At 37.8% G+C, this 17336-nt stretch overlaps 1 protein-coding gene across 3 annotated transcripts in view; it reads right to left on the bottom strand.

Moving 5' to 3' along the window:
- Positions 1-17336, bottom strand: part of SCAPER (S-phase cyclin A associated protein in the ER) — a 148749-nt gene that overhangs the window by 80584 nt on the left and 50829 nt on the right. For all 3 annotated transcript variants that reach the window (XM_051628465.1, XM_051628468.1, XM_051628467.1), the window contains exons 18-20: positions 16137-16218; positions 14670-14822; positions 13401-13508 (exon numbers count right to left, since the gene is read on the bottom strand). In XM_051628465.1, the coding sequence (XP_051484425.1) occupies positions 13401-13508; positions 14670-14822; positions 16137-16218 (343 nt within the window). The remainder of the gene's footprint in view (positions 1-13400; positions 13509-14669; positions 14823-16136; positions 16219-17336) is intronic.

The raw sequence follows: 17336 nt of genomic DNA, 5'->3' as shown, positions 1-17336 counted from the left end.
TATTTTAACAAATAACAATAAACTAGTTTAACACCACATATTAGGATGTATTTACTGTATTTTTAATACACTGAGGCTTATATTCTATTTGCTGACTTACAGAATACCAAATGCATTATAAAATATAGGTCACTGCTTTTTAGGGTAGTTTATCCTTGAAAATGGTTAGTGCTGCAATCAGATGTGGTTATTCTTTCCTTTTTGGTACTTATCCTTCAAATTCAATGTAAAAGGTGAAATGTTAGAAAATTTATAGATAATATTTTCCAGAAAACCACCTATATTTTCTTTCACTGATTCAGGAAAATATTATGCCTGTTGAATACAAAATAAATCTTGTGAAATTTCCTGGAAAAAGACCATTTAGTTTTTGTAAAGCACTGCAGCATAATATAACCTAGCAACATATATTTGGTCAAAATAGTAATTGAAATTTCTATCTTATATCATATGAATGCTAAATGAATGTTGACTTAATATTAGAGATAAGAAATCCAACATAATAGTCTAAGCAAATTCTAAAAGTAATGCTGACTTTAACTTGTCTACCCTGTGTAACTCCCAGAGCACACCTGAATGTCCATTTAATTTTAGCAAGAAATGTTTAAATGAAAGCTTACTTAAGGTATCTCAAAAGGCCCCTTTGGGCATGATTCAGTAGAACAAGACTAGCAAAACACCCCATTTATTGATGAGTCAGTTCTTAACCAAGCGGTGACAGCACAGAACATAAACCAGTGCTGGTTATGAAATCCTAGTTCATTTTTGTCTTCTCAGAGAGATGTACCCCTGAACACCTATTTAAAAATAACTTTTCCCTTGAAGTCCCGTTTACAAAACAAAAATCTGGTCATAAGGCTCAAATGTCACAGGAAACTGAGTGTTTGAAGCTTTTCAGTGGTAAAAGAACAGACTATGACAGTATTCCTGCTTTGCTACTAAGCTTCAGGGTACTTAACTGGTGATTTTTTGTGGATTAAAATAAAAACAAATAAAATTATTTAAGTGGGATAAGATGTACATCCCTGCTTTCCAAATTGGACTAATACACCTCAGCATTATAATTTACCATTAGTTTACCTCATGTTTTCTGAGTGAGACGAAGCACTTAAAATACACAAAACTAACAAAGACTATTGCTATAGTTCTACATCTTCGTTCAACAGTGAAACCGTGATTTTTTTGTTCATCAGATCTTCAGTCAATTTACCAGATCCTTCAAAGTGACAGCAGAGCAAAATGAAGTTAACACTTGCTTTGAAATGGACACCACCTTCCAAAAGGGGCAGAACATCTCCACCCAGGTGCAGTCAGCCTGCTGTCTTCCTGCTCCATGATGGCAACTGTGAACACCGTATCAGACTTCTTGATGAGTGAGACAAGGCCTTCTGTGCCCTTAGCAGACACACATTTTTTTTTCCCCCTAATCTTATCTGTGGCTTAGAAGATGACTCAAAGACAGCTACAGGGTTCAACAAGCACATTCACTTACCAGCCTGTGAGGGGCAAAAGAGGTCTTGCTGTCAATTGCACACAGGATGGTTACAAACCATTTTGTTCACATGAACTCAGGCACCTTTGCGAACTATGTTTCTCAGAGTTCTCAGCTTTCACATGTGGCAGTTTGGATGAGTATCAGACTTCATACATACAGCTCATTAAAGTGAGGTTAGCGTAATAACACCTTGTGTCACAAAACCAGTCACTTTTTGAAGGTACAGATCAAAGCGTAGGATTATCAAAATAGACAGAGCTACACCATTCAGGTGTGAAGCAAGTATAACAGAGCTTGGTATTGAATGACAACTGACTCCTGAAGATAGCTGCTGCTATACTGTAGGGAGTGATTAGGTCTCCCCTCAGCCTCCTTTTCTCCAGACTAAACAACCCCAATTCCCTCAGATGTTCCTCATAGGGCTTGTGCTGTAGACCCTTTACCAGCTTTGCTGCCATTCTCTGAACTCAATCCAGCACCTCGATGTCTTTCCTGTAGCGAGGGGCCCAGAACTGAAAGCAGTATTCAAGATCCAGCTTCACCAGAGCCAAGGACAGAAAGACAATCACTTCCCTACTCCTGCTGGCCGCACTATTCCTGATGCAGGCCAGGATGCCACTGGCCTTTTTGGTACCTGAGCACACGCTGGCTCATGTTCAGCCACTGTCAACCAGCGCTCCCAGGTCCTTTTCCTCAGGCAGCTTTCCAGTCACTCTGCCCCAAGCCTGTAGCGGTACCTGAGGCTGCTGTGGCCCAAGTGCAGGACCTGGCACTTGGCCTCGTTGAACATCATACAATTTACCTCAGCCTGTCCAGGTCCCTCTGTGGAGCCTTCCCGCCCTCAGGCAGATCAACATTCCCGCCCAATTTGGTGCCGAGTGCAAACGTACTGAGGCTGCGCTTGATCCCCTCATCCTGATCATTGATGATACTGAGCAGAACTGGCCCTGGAGAACACCAGTGGGGACTGGCAGCCAGCAGGATTTAACCCATCCACCAGAACTCTTTGGGCCCAGCCAGTTTTTACCCAGCAGAGAGTACACCAGTCTAGGCCCATATGCAGCAGTTTCTCCAGGAGAATGATGTGAGAAACAGTGTCAAAGACTTTATACTAAAGTCCAGGTAGACAACATGAACAGCCTTTCCCTCATCCACTAAACAGGTCACCTTGTCACAGAAGGAGATCAGGTTCATCAAGCAGGACCTGCATCTCATGAACCCATGCTGGCTTGGCCTGATCCCCTGGTCAGACTGACAGGCCTGCAGTTCCCTTGATCCTCCTTCCAGTGCTTCTTGTATGGGAGTCACATTTGCCAATCTCCAGTCTACCGAGACCTCCCCAGTTAGCCAGGACTGCTGGTAAATGATAGGAAGTGGCTTGGTGAGCACTTCCATCAGCTCCCTCAGCACCCTTGGGTGCATCCCATCTGGACCCACAGAGGTTCCTCAGCCTTAGTCACTGTTTCACCCTGCATCCAATAAAGGACAGGGATTCTCCTTAGTCCTCTTTTTGCTTCTAACATATTCGTAGAAGCATTTCTTGTTATCTTTAATAGCTGAAGCCAGATTAATTTCAAGCTGGGCTTTGGCCCTTCTGATTTTCTCCCTGCATAGCCTCATGACATCTCTGTAATTCTGAATGGCCTACCCCTTTCTCCAAAGGCTATAAGCTCTCTTTTTATCCCCGAGCAGCAGCAGATCTCTTCATTCAGCCAGGATGGTCTTCTTCCCCACCAGCTCATCTTTTGGCACAGGGGAACAGTCTTTTCCTGTGCTTTTACCTTCCTGGACTCCTCTGCCCTTCAGGGTTGCCTGCCAAGGGACTCAGTCAACCAGTCTCCGACACAGGTCAAAGTCTACCTCCTACTTGTCCAAGAATAGATAACTCTATCATTTTGTGGTCACTCTGCCCAAGATGGCCTCCAACTGTCACACCCTCCACAAGCCCTTCTGTTGACAAACAGCAGCTCCAGCAAGGTACCCTCCTTATTTGGCTCCCTAACCATCTGTGTCAAAAAGTTATCCTCCACACACTCTGGGAACCTCCAGGACTGTTCCCCCTCTGCTGTGTTTTATTTCCAGCAGGTATCTGGGAAGTTGAAGTCCCCAACAAGAACAAGGGCAAATGATCAAGAGGTGGTTCTATTTCTACAGTATTGATCTCAATTTTAGCTATGAAATTTCTCAAAAGGCTTGTTTTCAGGACTTCTGTAAGATGAAAGACTTATATAGGACAAAACCAGCAAAACAATACTTTTTATCTCAGGATTAAAACAGCACCAACTGCAATGGTTGTTACAGATCAGATTTCTACCGTAATTTTTCATACTCATAACTCTTCCTTTAAGCTGCACAGCTGAGATCAAGTATGTTGCAAAATAAGGTATCAACTTTCACAAAGCTGGCAGAATCTGTGCCGCAAAGAGCAGTTAGTCTGTGCTACACCGTGATGTACAGCTGCAAAATATGGAAACAAGAACTGAATACTGATATATTTCTTCATGACCATCTGTATATATTCCCATATATATTCTCCATATGGTTCCGTGATGCACTGCAGTAGAAATATTCCTGCTATTTCTCTCCAGTGTTATTTACATGCATTCACCAAAACTAAAGGTTGTATTTTTTTTAACTATCACAGGGTATATTCTACCTGTTTCTCAGAGGGAGATAGTCTCTTGCTGAAAAAGCTTATGAAACATAAAAGTAACCTCGTAAACATATAAAATTTTATATTTAATGGCATTTTGCAAAGACACATCTTGTCATTTAAGATCTTTATAGAACCTTAATTACTAGATAATGCAGAAGATAATTTTACAACAAATGAAATATATTTCCTGTACAATTTCAGTCCTTCACTTACAAGCAAAGTGACATGAACTGACATTAAATGCACATGTAAAACAACAGCCACAACAAAGCAGACAAGCCAGAAATGAGATTATTCACAAAATAAGGCTTTGCTTTTCCTCTCTTCTCCCTCCATTCTCAACTGTTCTGACTTTCAGTCACTGAGAATCCTGAAGCTTTCCACATGCAACAGATGGGTCTCACCTACGAACTACATGAGAAACTGAGTTGCCAAAGCAATTATAGCTAAAACTAATAAAGGTCACCCATGAAGTCACATTCTTGCTGGTTATTGCCTAGTACCATTCAAGTGCCTGAAAAAGAAAAACTGCTCTGTTTATTTCATGTCTTGATGTTGATAATTTTAGTTGACTAAGCAATCCTTATCACCAACTTTTTTTCTAGACATTTAATTACACCCCTTTTATGACATAATCATATTACAAGGATCACAGCATTACTATAAATTAAATAAAATAAATTTCTCAGGGCCCAGAACAAACATATATTCCTAAATTCTTCCATGAAAACCATAGCAAATCCTACAAAATGCTGAAGTGTTACGCAGCTGAGTAGGGTCCACTTCAGTTTGGATGAGGAAAACCATACCATAAACCAGATTCTGAAGCTCAGTAACCTAAATAAAACACAATAGCTGGAGAATAAACATCCTCTTCACACAACACCCAATCACAAGAGCAACACTCTTGACTGGTTTTCCCCATTTAATGTCCTAATTACAGCAACAACATCCATGTATCTGACCTGGACAAATGAAATGTTGGATATACAAGTATTTATCAAACCAGTACACAACTGTGAAACTATTTTGCTACCCCATGTCTGAGTGTGACACTTTTGGCTCTCTGTACTGCATATAAGCTACTTTTCATTTTACTACTCAGCAAATATTTATAGTAATGTTATTAAATTGAGATGTAAAGTGTGCCCAACAGAATTCTTCCAAACAGAATTTCCTAACTAAACTTAGGAGTGAACAGAACACAAATACTGATTTCTTTCCTTTCTTTCCAAGGAAGTGTCACCTTTCTATGAATTCTGCCTGGGGCAAGACTGCAGAGGTAGGACAACATTGCAGTAAAGCATCTGTACTTGCTCAAGCTGAGAAGAGAGTCACAGCCTGATGTTTGTTGCTGTAGGGCAGCCATAACTTGAGATTCCCTGTTCTCCTGCAGGCGTGTTGCTCCTTGCTGACTCTCACACAGCTCAATATTCCACACACAGCTCAGTATTCCACAACAGCCAGGAAAGGAAGGCTCTGAAAACTTTCCAGGCTGAAGCCAGTGACTGGCAGGAGTGGCCAGGATCATCACCTAGTACATCAAGTGTTTTCTGCCACTGTCTGTAAATTTTGGAGGGTCTTGTGCTGCCACCAAGCAGCAAATCCTCCTGCCTTGCAACAGGCACGTCCAGGCCTGACCTTTCCAGGGCACAGCCCACTCCATACAGAGTGTGACACTGTGCTTCCCCAGCTATGCTTCTGTTGTGTATAAACTAACCAGCTCATGGAAGTGGAAAACCCTTCTGGCTATTGGACTTTCACCTGAAAAACTGAGCCAAAATGACTTTCTTGGAATCTGCAAAGTCGATAGTTTTTTCTCTATTATTTTTCATTTTCATTTCCTTCTGTATTTCTGGATTCTGGCCAGAACTGAAGAAGAAGTGCCAGAATACCCTAACACTGGTTATTCTTATTATTTTTGTATTCTTTCCAACCTTGATTCCCCAAGTCTGGAAAGAAAAGGCATTCCTCTAAGTTTTCTAACCCAGTTCTGCAGACCAAGGCAACTTGAAAAATATCTGTCTCCAGCTATTTACCAACATTTGATCTGCAGAACTTCCAAACACTTGTTTTTATTTGTCCTCTCATAGCAGCACTAAAAAAATAAACATGACAAAGATCCTAAACAAATACTCAGAGCAGCTAGTATCACAGAATAATTGCTGTCATTAATTTAATTGACCACTGTAATTAAAAAAAAAAAAGACTAGCCAACTGAGCTTTTTGTATAAATGGAAGGTACTTAAGGAAAATATTCCAGCAAATCAACAGGTAACTATTCTGAAACCTACATGTATCTTTTGGTGTCACATCTTTACCTGTTTCAAAATAAATGATATCCTGCAACTGCAGAAAATAATTTAAAAAAAAAAATTATATTTATTGCCCTGTCAGGAATAACCATCTTCTACTTGTATATAATAACTTAAGGGACTTATTTGCCAAATTTTGAAGAGGTTTTTAAGGCTCAATTCTAAATCATGTTACCACAGGAATATTTGTTCATTATTTTATTGCATGTTCCAACAAGACTCATCAGTATTTCATTTTTTTCCTCATAGCCTAGGACAATATTTAATACAGAAAACAGATGCTGAGGCAGACTATGGCTTATATTAAATGCAAAATTAATTTTCAACATTATTACTTATGACAGCTTGAAGCACAAACATTCATTAATGCTTAAGAAATCAGGTATTTGTGATCAAATACTGTTCTAATACCACAAGTGATGATCCACCCCAAAATACTAAGAAGATTCAAAGTAAGGAAGGTATTTACCTGTTGCCATTAATAAGAACTATTATAAGTGGTTATGATGTGAAGAACCAGGTTATAAAGTAATGAATATTCAAATATTATTTTATCAACATTGATATTTTATTCACATGTCTGTGCTAGAATGAATTTTATGAGTGTAGAGCATTAGAAAACTGTTACTATTCATGCAAACCTGAAGACTGGTCTCATTGTAAAAGTATTTTTTCCTTCACTTCTTGAATTTAATGAAGTTTAAATTTTTTTAAATGAGGGACTAATAATGCTTTTTAGCATGTCCTAACTACTTTTTGTACTGCTAATCCCAACTGCACTTGCTTGTCCATAAATTTAAATGCTTTGACAGCCTGCCAATAAGACAAAGCAAAGCACACTCTGAATAGTAGGTTCAGATATTTCTTCGGCTTTCTAGTATCATTCTCAAAAATGTGGGAACAGAAGGTAAGGTTAAACTGCTTCTTCCAGGAGAATGGGAAATCTGCATACTGGACATGGAAAACATCACTCTGCAGATTAGGGAAGAAATCTGGAAGGCACTGACATTATCAGCTGGCAAGGGCAAGGAAGAGAAAGGGGGAAATGAGAGTGCACTTGGCTTTACCAGGAGTAGTTTCTCTTCCTGGCTATGAATATTCAAGCCAAAAGGAGGAAGGGTGCAGCTGTTGGCAATGATCTATCACAATTCAAGACAAGGCCAATAAACAATTAATCATGCACATTTTTGCCAAGAAAAACAACACTTGATAATGTATTACAGGTAAGAAGCTACTGCTCTGCAAAGTATAAAAAACTAGAATTGATGTATAGAGCACTGAGAGACCTTCTGCAAACTGCATCATGAATTAGACTTTATAATTACATGATTGCTCATGACAGCTTCTCCTAGGACAAATGTATTCACAGCAGAATCACGAGGCCAGAGTTTCTGTGCCAAAAGGACCACAGGTATCCAACAGATATGAAACATCCATAAACAAAAATGGAATGCAGATGCTTGGCCTAATTCCATTCCTATAACAACACATAGCCCCTCTAAAAAAAATCCTCTCTTCCTCAGGAAAAAAATAAATAACCAAAATTGGGTAAAGCAAATTCAACTGGAGCCTGAGGCTTTATTGGGATGGGGAGCTCTTGTTTGTAGGTGATTTACAGATTGCTTCCACTGAGCAATAAAGAAAAATAGTCTACTGTTGGAAAACTATAATCAGAAGCCAAGGGGAAAAAAAATAATTTACAATGAAGTCTATATTCTGCAACTCTGTGAATGAAAGAAATAGGAATATTGTTCAACGTATGACTGAACCATATGTACCACTGTATTGCCCAGAAATTACTGAAGCATTATATACCCCCAAAGCTGAGTCAAGATCAGATCATCTCCTTGGACTGTAATGGTCATAGGTGATCATTCAAATGTTCAAAAGAGACTGGAGTGCAAATGTACATCAAGAATAAGACCAAGGCTGCAAACCTTAGACAAACAGAGTTTGTAGTTGAAAAAAACAGACCTACATGAAGGCCTGAGTCCAGAGCTTTGGATAATCAAACTTGAACACACTCGTGATTCAGACAGGAAAAAAAAGCTTTTTTTTCCAGTACTCCTAAAGCTGAAGCAATAAAATAATAATTATATATAACTTTAAAGAAAACACAGTGAATAAATAAAATAAGTCCAGGCATCACCATTTCTCCAGTTTCTTGTAAATACAGAAGAAAAAGAGGGAAGGCCAGGCACAACAACATCCCCACAACTCCTTCCCTCAGTAATTTCCTCTGTAAGAAATAATGGAAGCAGCACACAACTTAGAGAAAATAGCTCCATTTCTTAAAGAAAAACAACCTCTCGCCCCTAAAAAGCTTTTAGAAATTCCAACTCATAAGAACATCCACTTTGCCTGTGTGTTCTGCTCACTCTAAACCTTGCATGGCAGCTCAGCTCTGCCCTCCCAGGCAGCCCCTCACCACATCCTGGCACAAGCACAAGGCTGCCAGTGGAACAGGGTCCCTATCAGGGGCACTGCCAGCACCCAGATGCACACCATAAATCAGACTCTGCTTCAACCTACACAGACCTGTGCCAGAAAAGGCTGGCACTGCAACTCCAGCCAACTTGACAACCCACACTGCAGAGTAAGATTTAGTCACGGACTATCCATTGTGTTTTTTTTTTAAAGGAATGTGGGTGGGCTCAACCAACCATGTCTTTCTATAAATCCTCACATTTTAACGCTGTCAGTCTCTGAACAACAACAATCTCTTTGCTCCATTGTGGGATTATATTTCCATTTGATCTAAATATACCCTAAGAAGTTCTTTGTTCCATTTCTATCGTGACAATAGGGTCAGTTTTCTTCCCTGATAAAAAAAAAAAGCACATTTTTTCACATACATAAACAAAGGTTCATCTTGCTTGGGAATACATGCACCCAGCTTATATAAATTAATCAACCCCCTGCCAAGTTACCTATTTCATGTGTTTTTTAGAAGTACTTCTCACTTATTAGAAACATTCATAGACTGCAAGACATTACCTGGTTTATACTCTAAAAGTGCCTTTACACCATGGTGTGTAAGTGACAGGAGATACAGACAAGAGACAAGACAATGGTTCAAAGGAAGCTATAAGGATTACTGATGATACGTGGATTTTTCAAAGCAAACTAGGGTAGACAAGGCAAAATATAAAGGGAAAGCAGAGTGGCATAAAAATAATAAATAACCTAGGAGCTACAGGTGGGAGCAAATGTGTACAGGGTCCTCATGCAGACTCCTCAGTCTAAGGAAACCACCATGGCTTTCAGCAGGCACCTTTCAGTGATGGATCAAAAACGTTTTGTGTCACACAGACTTTGATTCAGCAAAGAAATTAGTCATAACTTCAAACACACTAATTGATTCCAGTGAAGTCAAGGACATCAAATTGCATACATTGTTTACATCTTCTGCTGAACTGAAAGTTGTATGAATATTGAGAGAGGAGACAGGAAATCCAGAGCATAGGAAACAGCAACATCAACAGAAGGTAAAGCTGTGAGTTTGATGGAAGAAGACCTGCATTTAAGCAGAGGAAGAAAATGTAGATGGAACATTGTTACTGCACTGAAGATAATGGTGAAACTTTGTGGGACAGCTCTCTAAGATTCAGAAATACAATGAAGAAATAACAAAGCCCACCCTACTGAAAGAGTTTTGCCATCTACAGGAATGAACATATTTATAAGAGACAGGAAAAAAGAGAAACGAAAAATGAAGTAAAAAAATGAGAACACAACTTAATTTTCATTTCACATAATAACCACAGTTTCAGAATAATAGGTTTTTGCTTTTCAGAGAGATCTACATCCTTTTCAGCTGGAGACTGATAAATGCCCAAATGAAGAAAACCCAAAAGCTGAGATGAAATCAAGGTGTCACAGAAGCTTGGAAATAACTTCATGCTTTTTCATTTTTAGTATCTTCATTCATCACAAACTACTTTCTTTCTGAGTTTCACGAAATACATCACATCTCCAATTCATCTTACTGATAATCTAATACTAGCTGTCAGCTCTTGCACAATACATGCTGGAGTTAAGCACAGTATATATGCAACATGCAACATGTATGCAACAACAGAAAACTGCTCCAACGTGACTACTGAGACGAAATCTACTTTAGCTCAGAAAATATCTGTGAAATTACAGAACCTATAGATGCTATAGTAAAGGGAAAAACCTGGAATATAATAGTTTCTTTTTACCTGGTAAGATTGACTACTAGCATCCACCTGGCCCAGAGAAACTGCAGTTAATTCAGTATCTTTACACTTTTTGCTTACAGTCAAATAAACCAACAAAAATCCTTCCTGCATGAAGAAATACTATATAATCACTTACTTAAATCAGTTTCCAAAATCTTAAGGAGACAGTTAAATCTTACCTTCTGCTATATCAATATGGTTAAAATAAACATATTTCAAGTCCTTCTGTGATTTCTTAAGTAATAATACAGAAACTCTGTGGTCAGATTGCAATTTTTAAAAAGCTTTCTTTCTAGGCAGCTCCCTATTATACTTAACAGGCTTAACACAAAATGAGTCAAAGATCAAGAGTAAGTTATCTGAGGTGCCAAGTGTATAAGGTTAAAGGTGAAATTTTATTAGGTCAAAGGTGATATAAATAAAATCTTTTATGTCAAAGAAGAAGGGTCACAGACAAGATGTGTATAATCTAAGGACATCATAGATGACAAGTAATAACTTTAAGTAGCACAAGTGTGTTCTCACTACAGATAACTTCACCAACTAAGAAATTGAAAAGAGTGATGAATATTATGTTTCTGTGGAACATGGTTCTTCTGTATTATACTTTGGAAATCTATCCTCAAGTATTTCAAAACTCAGCTGAAGTTACTGAATGCTCTAGTTGTGGGGAAGGCCAAGTTTGGCATTAACTATGCTTGCTGAATAAAGAGGTACACAGAAGAGGCACCATATCCCTAGCTTGTATATCTTCTTACTGCATTTTGAAAAACAAACAAACAAACAAGAAACCAGAGGGGGGACTGAGGCTGAGGAAATTTCAGATGGTATTAGTATAGTTCAGAATTATATACTTGGACCAATTTAAATAGAACTAAAAATAATACATTAAATATCTAACGGCAGAAGTATCCATATGTTGCCAGTATGCCAAATATTATGTACCATCTTGTTCAAGGATATTTAAATTTGCTATTGCAATAATCAGGCTGTTCATTCTGTTAGAACTGTTTTCTCCTTTTGCTCCTGAGCTAGAGTACACATTCAAGAAATCCCACATATTTAACCTTAATCTTGATCTTCAGTTCACATTGAAATGTTTTGCTGAAAAGCACTGGATTTAAGCATATGTTGGACCTGATGAAATCAAGGTATCTGTGCCCTCTAGTGGAGCTTCTTTTTCACCAACAGGGCACAAAAGGAGCTGTTAAAACGTGGTTGCTTTTTCTGAAATCAGGAATTGTTAAGCTCTCAAAATAAATATTATGAATTGTGTGTAACACCCAGTCAAAAGAAAATCTAGTTCACTGCTTCCCTCCATATTCGTTGCCCAGCACAAACCATAGTTCAGTTATCAGTGGTTAGACAGACACAAGCAAAAGCTAGATAGGTACAACAAAATTTAAATATTATACATTTTCCACATTTTCATGCATGTGCCTACATTAAAGATTCTGGGAAATCTCACAGCATCCCCCCACATACTCAGTTAGGTAAACCTGGCACCTAAAACCAAAGCCAAAACCACACAACTCCCCCTACCCACTGTAAAAGAGGAAAAAATAAAGTGAAAAGACAGTTTTTGTACTTTTGTTACAGTGAGGCAGACTGCAACTCAGCAAATAAATATTCCTCCAGACTACTGTATCTCTCCAATTTTCTATTTCCATTTTTTCAGTGATAACCACTGCTGTGGCTTTGTGTACCTCACAGACTTAACCCTTCAAAGCTTTTAAAAAGAAAAAATAAAGATCGTACTGCTTCTGGAAGCAAGAAGCTGTAAAGAAACAGAAGATTTTAACGAATAAAAACAGTAACAAGAACCACAAAGGAAATTAGGAGACAGCCAAAAATCAGAAGTACTGAGCAGTATCATTTGAATCAGCTTGGCTGGAAACAGATTTCCCAACACAATGAAGTTAAATCTGAACCAGCTCTGGAGAACTGGCTTGTACAGTATTTCTTCCTAACAGCTGACAGGTATAATACACAGGCTTTCACCACATTTTTGGGTAAGAGAGAACTCAAAGCCTGGCTGTTTAATTTGTCTCATAGCAAAGGCCTTGACTTAATACTGTAGTTCTATTCAGGCAGTAGCAATGAGAAATTACATCAGACAACCTTCCAGACTCTTTCCTTCAAAACAGCATCATTCCTTCATTTAGTAGAAACAGTCCTCAGTTCTTCCTAAAAACCACCCAAAGCACCAAATATTCTAAAGAAGCTACCAAAAAAATTATTATTGTTATTTTTAGCCATGCTAAAACTTGCAAAGCGTTTCCAATCTTACATTTTAAAGTAATTTAACACTACAGTTTTCAGCTTTAATGACCTAGATGCATAAGACAGCACTTTTGATAACCTAAGAAAAGGCTAAGATATTTTAAGCAACAGGAAGGAATAAAACCAAAAAGAAGCAAAACCAGTGCAGACACCTGCAACACATCTGATGTTTATGATTAAAAGATAAATTTAGTGAGATTGGATTAAAAGAAAAGCAATTAGTCACATTTTCTACACAATCTATTTCAGATGGCAATTGCCTGAACTATTTGAATCCATTGCTTCTTTCGTTCTTTTTCACTGGTAGTCTATAATAAAAAAGGTCTCATGCTAAAACAAATATTCTTCTTCAATTCCTTTCTAGGAATTTTCAAGACTTTCTTAGGCTACTCAGCTGGATGACATTTAAAATTATAAATAATATAGAAAAAAATTACAAAACTTACCACTTCCTCATCTGAAAGCTCTCGTCCTTGTATACTGCTGTTCTCTCTCACAGCTTGTTGGTGTTTTTTCCCTTTAATGTGGCTAAAAAGGTACACTTCTGATGAAATCTGCAATGACAATGACTTAATAGTTATTTTTTTCCTTGATAATTCTTTCATCGATAAGCAAGAGTATTTTAAATGTAATACATGCCAATTTGTCAGGGGTACATCCAGAATTTCAAGCACAGTACTTTATTTCTCAATGTAATTTACATTAACATCTTTTCTGCAGGACTTAAGAGTAAATTACATAATGGTTTCCTAGCCAGCAGTATAATAAGAGATTTAAAAAATCTTGACTTCTCATCTCATTTTGACTTAAATCTAAATTCACATATTGGATTTTCATTCTGAAATATATGATCAGTGAATTTACAAGACTCCACTTTTCTGAACATGAGTTTCCATTCCAGCACTGCCTGAAGTGACCCTGTGCAACCTTGTTTAATTCAGCAATTAAAGAGAAATAATGCTTACTAGGATATGAGGCTTTATTCAATAAAATCAGTAAGAAACCAGGTATCAACAAGAACAGATCCCCCTGCTTCCTATTGAGTGACTGTATGGCTTCCTCTTCTCCACCTTTTCTGGGACACATGGAAAGGTGGACACAAGAAGAGATACCCTGATGAAATTGGAGGTCTGCTTAGCAAAGTACTTGGCTTCCAACAGTTACCAAAAAATAAGATACCTCAGTAAAAGAAGAGACAAAACAATCAGTGGTTGCCCCCTTCAACACTTATGGGCCTCCACCCAAACTCAGTTTAAGAACTCTGTGGGCCTCATGTGGTTTCTCAGTAGTTAGTAACCTCCAGTGAATATCAATCCAATGAAACTTGTCCAATCATCCCTTCAATCCACATTAAATTCAAATATCCACAGGATCTTGTAACACGGTGTTCACCTGCTATGTAAAGAACCACATTCTTTACTTTGCTTTTAACTACCTTCATTTGATGCTCCCAAATTCATGCTTTTCTCAGAAGAGACAGCTAATAACAGTACTGTCCACGCTCTCCATTCTACCTACAACTCCACAGTTCTTTCCAGTCCTCCCTAAACCACAGGATTCATAGACAGAAGAACCCAAAATAAGGAGCACTTCACAAGAGCAGATCAGGAACTCAGCAGATATACGGTATTTTCATTTGTGAATGAAGCATCACATGTAGCTTTAAGCCTTAGGTTGGCCTTACAATTCTGCAGCTTTCCCTCCATCCAACTTACCATCACATTGCACAGTGAGCACTGTTTTTTTCGTTCATATGGTGTAAGTTTGGGAGCATAATCAGTATTAGCATGTCTTCCACTACTTAATTCAGCTGCTTTCTCTTTTCTTTGTTCAATTTGTTCCATGTGCCTTCTAATACTTTCATCATGCTGAATGGAAAATAATCAAAGCAACAAAGAAAAAAGATATTTAATTACAGTGAATGGAATTAAACTGTGCAAAGAAACACTGGGAATTACCAAATATTGTACAGTTACATTGAACTTCTGGTAAATTTAAACTATTTTTTATCTCTGAAAGGCACTAAAAGTCACTATGCACCATAGACATTTTAAGTTTATGCTATGATTTAACAATCCATCAGCACTATTTTTGTTTCATAGGCAATCACCAGTTAATAATCTGTTGCAAATCCTTATGTAAATCTTTTTGTTATATTAAACATCTCAGATTCAAATTAATGAAACACGAGTAGAGAATACAAGTTCAACTGTCAGTTCTACAAGCTTGTCACGTAGTATGGTTTGCACTGACAGGTATGAAATCAAAGTACAAATCAAAGCAAAATGAATTATTTGCTATTTATCTGCAGTAGCAGGCACAGTTCACTGGATTCTTTCAGAGGGTTTTCATACCTCACGAGAACGCAACAAACTCTCAACTGGTATTTAAAATCAGAGGCTGGGGTATGAACCTGCATTTAATAACAAAACTAAATCTATTCTGCTTCACACCGTGATCAGAGCAAAGAATAACACCAACATGAAAAATTGTTCGTACATACACATAAATCATCCAGAATAAAAATTTATATAATTTATCCTAGTTGAAACTTTAATACATAATTCCATCTCTGAACCTTAAAAATATAATTCATCATTTTAGAAGTCTTTACATCTCTTGAAAAATAGAGGATGTCTCTTCAAAACTTCTGATACCTTGTTTCTCCACTGGACAGTGACTTCACCTGAAGAGGTGAACTACAAGGGCCTCAATTCTTAAGCCTGTTTTATGGAATAACTTCATGAAACAAAAGGAAACAGCATTCCACACGTGGCAGTACCAATATCAGTACCTTTAGAGAGCACCTTGTGTGCCTGTTTGGTGAACTGTCTTCACTAAACAACGCAAGAGTTTTTGCATACTGATTTTCCTCATTATTTAATTTAAAATTACTTTTGATTTGTCTTGGAAAGTACAGGTTTTGTTCTCATGTTCAAAGCTTTGGAATCAATGCATTCCATAGAGTTCAGTCCTGCTCTTTCCAAACTACACAGTGTGTTACACAACGAGGTCCTCTTCTTAATGCAAATGTCTACTTAAAATCTCTTGTACAGTTATGTAATTTGGGACACTATATAGTGCACTGTAATATCTTCACCAAATAAACATACATACAGAAAGCAATTTTGCAGAAATTCTATACTGTTGATGTATTTTTCAACTAAAGTATCTTTTTATACCTTCAGTTGAATCTTCTTCTGTAGTTCTTCCATGGCTTCTTGTTGAGCTGCAGTAAGAGCTGCCAACCTCTCTTCTCGATCTCTAACCAAAAGATAATAAATACAGGTAAAAATTGTAATAATACCAACCATGCATAACATTGAAGAATTTATATTTGAAATAGAGAACAAGCACCCTAAAAAAATGAAGCTGAAGATGGGTCAGTAGAAAAGACAACAAAAAGCAACTTAGTTAACAAGAAAACAGATGCTTTAATGTTGATTTATGTAAGGCAGACACCTGAGCCTTTGTAGCAGAACCTGGATCAAACCTCAGTCCAATCCAGACCAATGACAGGCAACAGGATATTACAAAATTGTGATGAATCTTATACCCTGGCACCATTAGCATCCTCCAGCCAATGGCTCTAGGCAGTGAACCAAATGGGAGGAGTGCTGTGGAAATCAAAGACAAACCATACAGCAACCAGTGCAATGTGTTTTATAAAAATTATCATCAGTGGAAGTTTGAACATCTATAAAGATAAACATTTTACTGACATCAAATTATGCTCTAGAATATTGCAATTCTAAATGTTCAAGATACCAAAGGACAGTAAAATTAGACATTTGTCTTCTGTACATAACTGCAATCAGAATCTGTTTTGCTCACTGAACCCATCTGCCTTACATGCCTCTTCCAAAATCTGAATAATGCCTCAAACTCCATTTGTCCTCTTCACTTCTAGCAACTTTCCTTCCCCTCCCCAGCCAAAGAACAGCTGTCCTGCATGTGGATGTCCGGAAGAGCCTGTGAATCCCCCAAGCATCACTCTGCTGGAGAGATTAAGATTTTTTTTTCTGCCTCAGAAAACCACAAGAGCCATAACTTGATCTATTTTTATAACGAAGAAGGAGAACCTGCAGATAACAATTGCATCACGAACAACTTACTAGTTATCAGTAAGCCAAGGGAGTTATTAAATCTTAAAAAGAAAAAAAGGCAGCTACTCATACTGTTTGTACAAAAAGATGTGGGATGAGAGAGTAACACATCTCCTAAACGTCGGGCAGCTGTGAACAGGCAAAAGGAGCAACAAAAGCTCTGAATAAAACTGGGCAATGAAGAAGTCATCCAAAGCCATTAGCCATAATTTTAAAAGACGTTATTAAAGTAGTTTGATTGACAAAACTAGAAAGGATAACATAAAGAATATTATC

This window comes from Apus apus, chromosome 10, assembly GCF_020740795.1.
Source record: "Apus apus isolate bApuApu2 chromosome 10, bApuApu2.pri.cur, whole genome shotgun sequence".
In the NCBI taxonomy this organism is placed as follows: domain Eukaryota; kingdom Metazoa; phylum Chordata; class Aves; order Apodiformes; family Apodidae; genus Apus; species Apus apus.
This window is presented reverse-complemented; position numbering and strand designations above follow the sequence as displayed.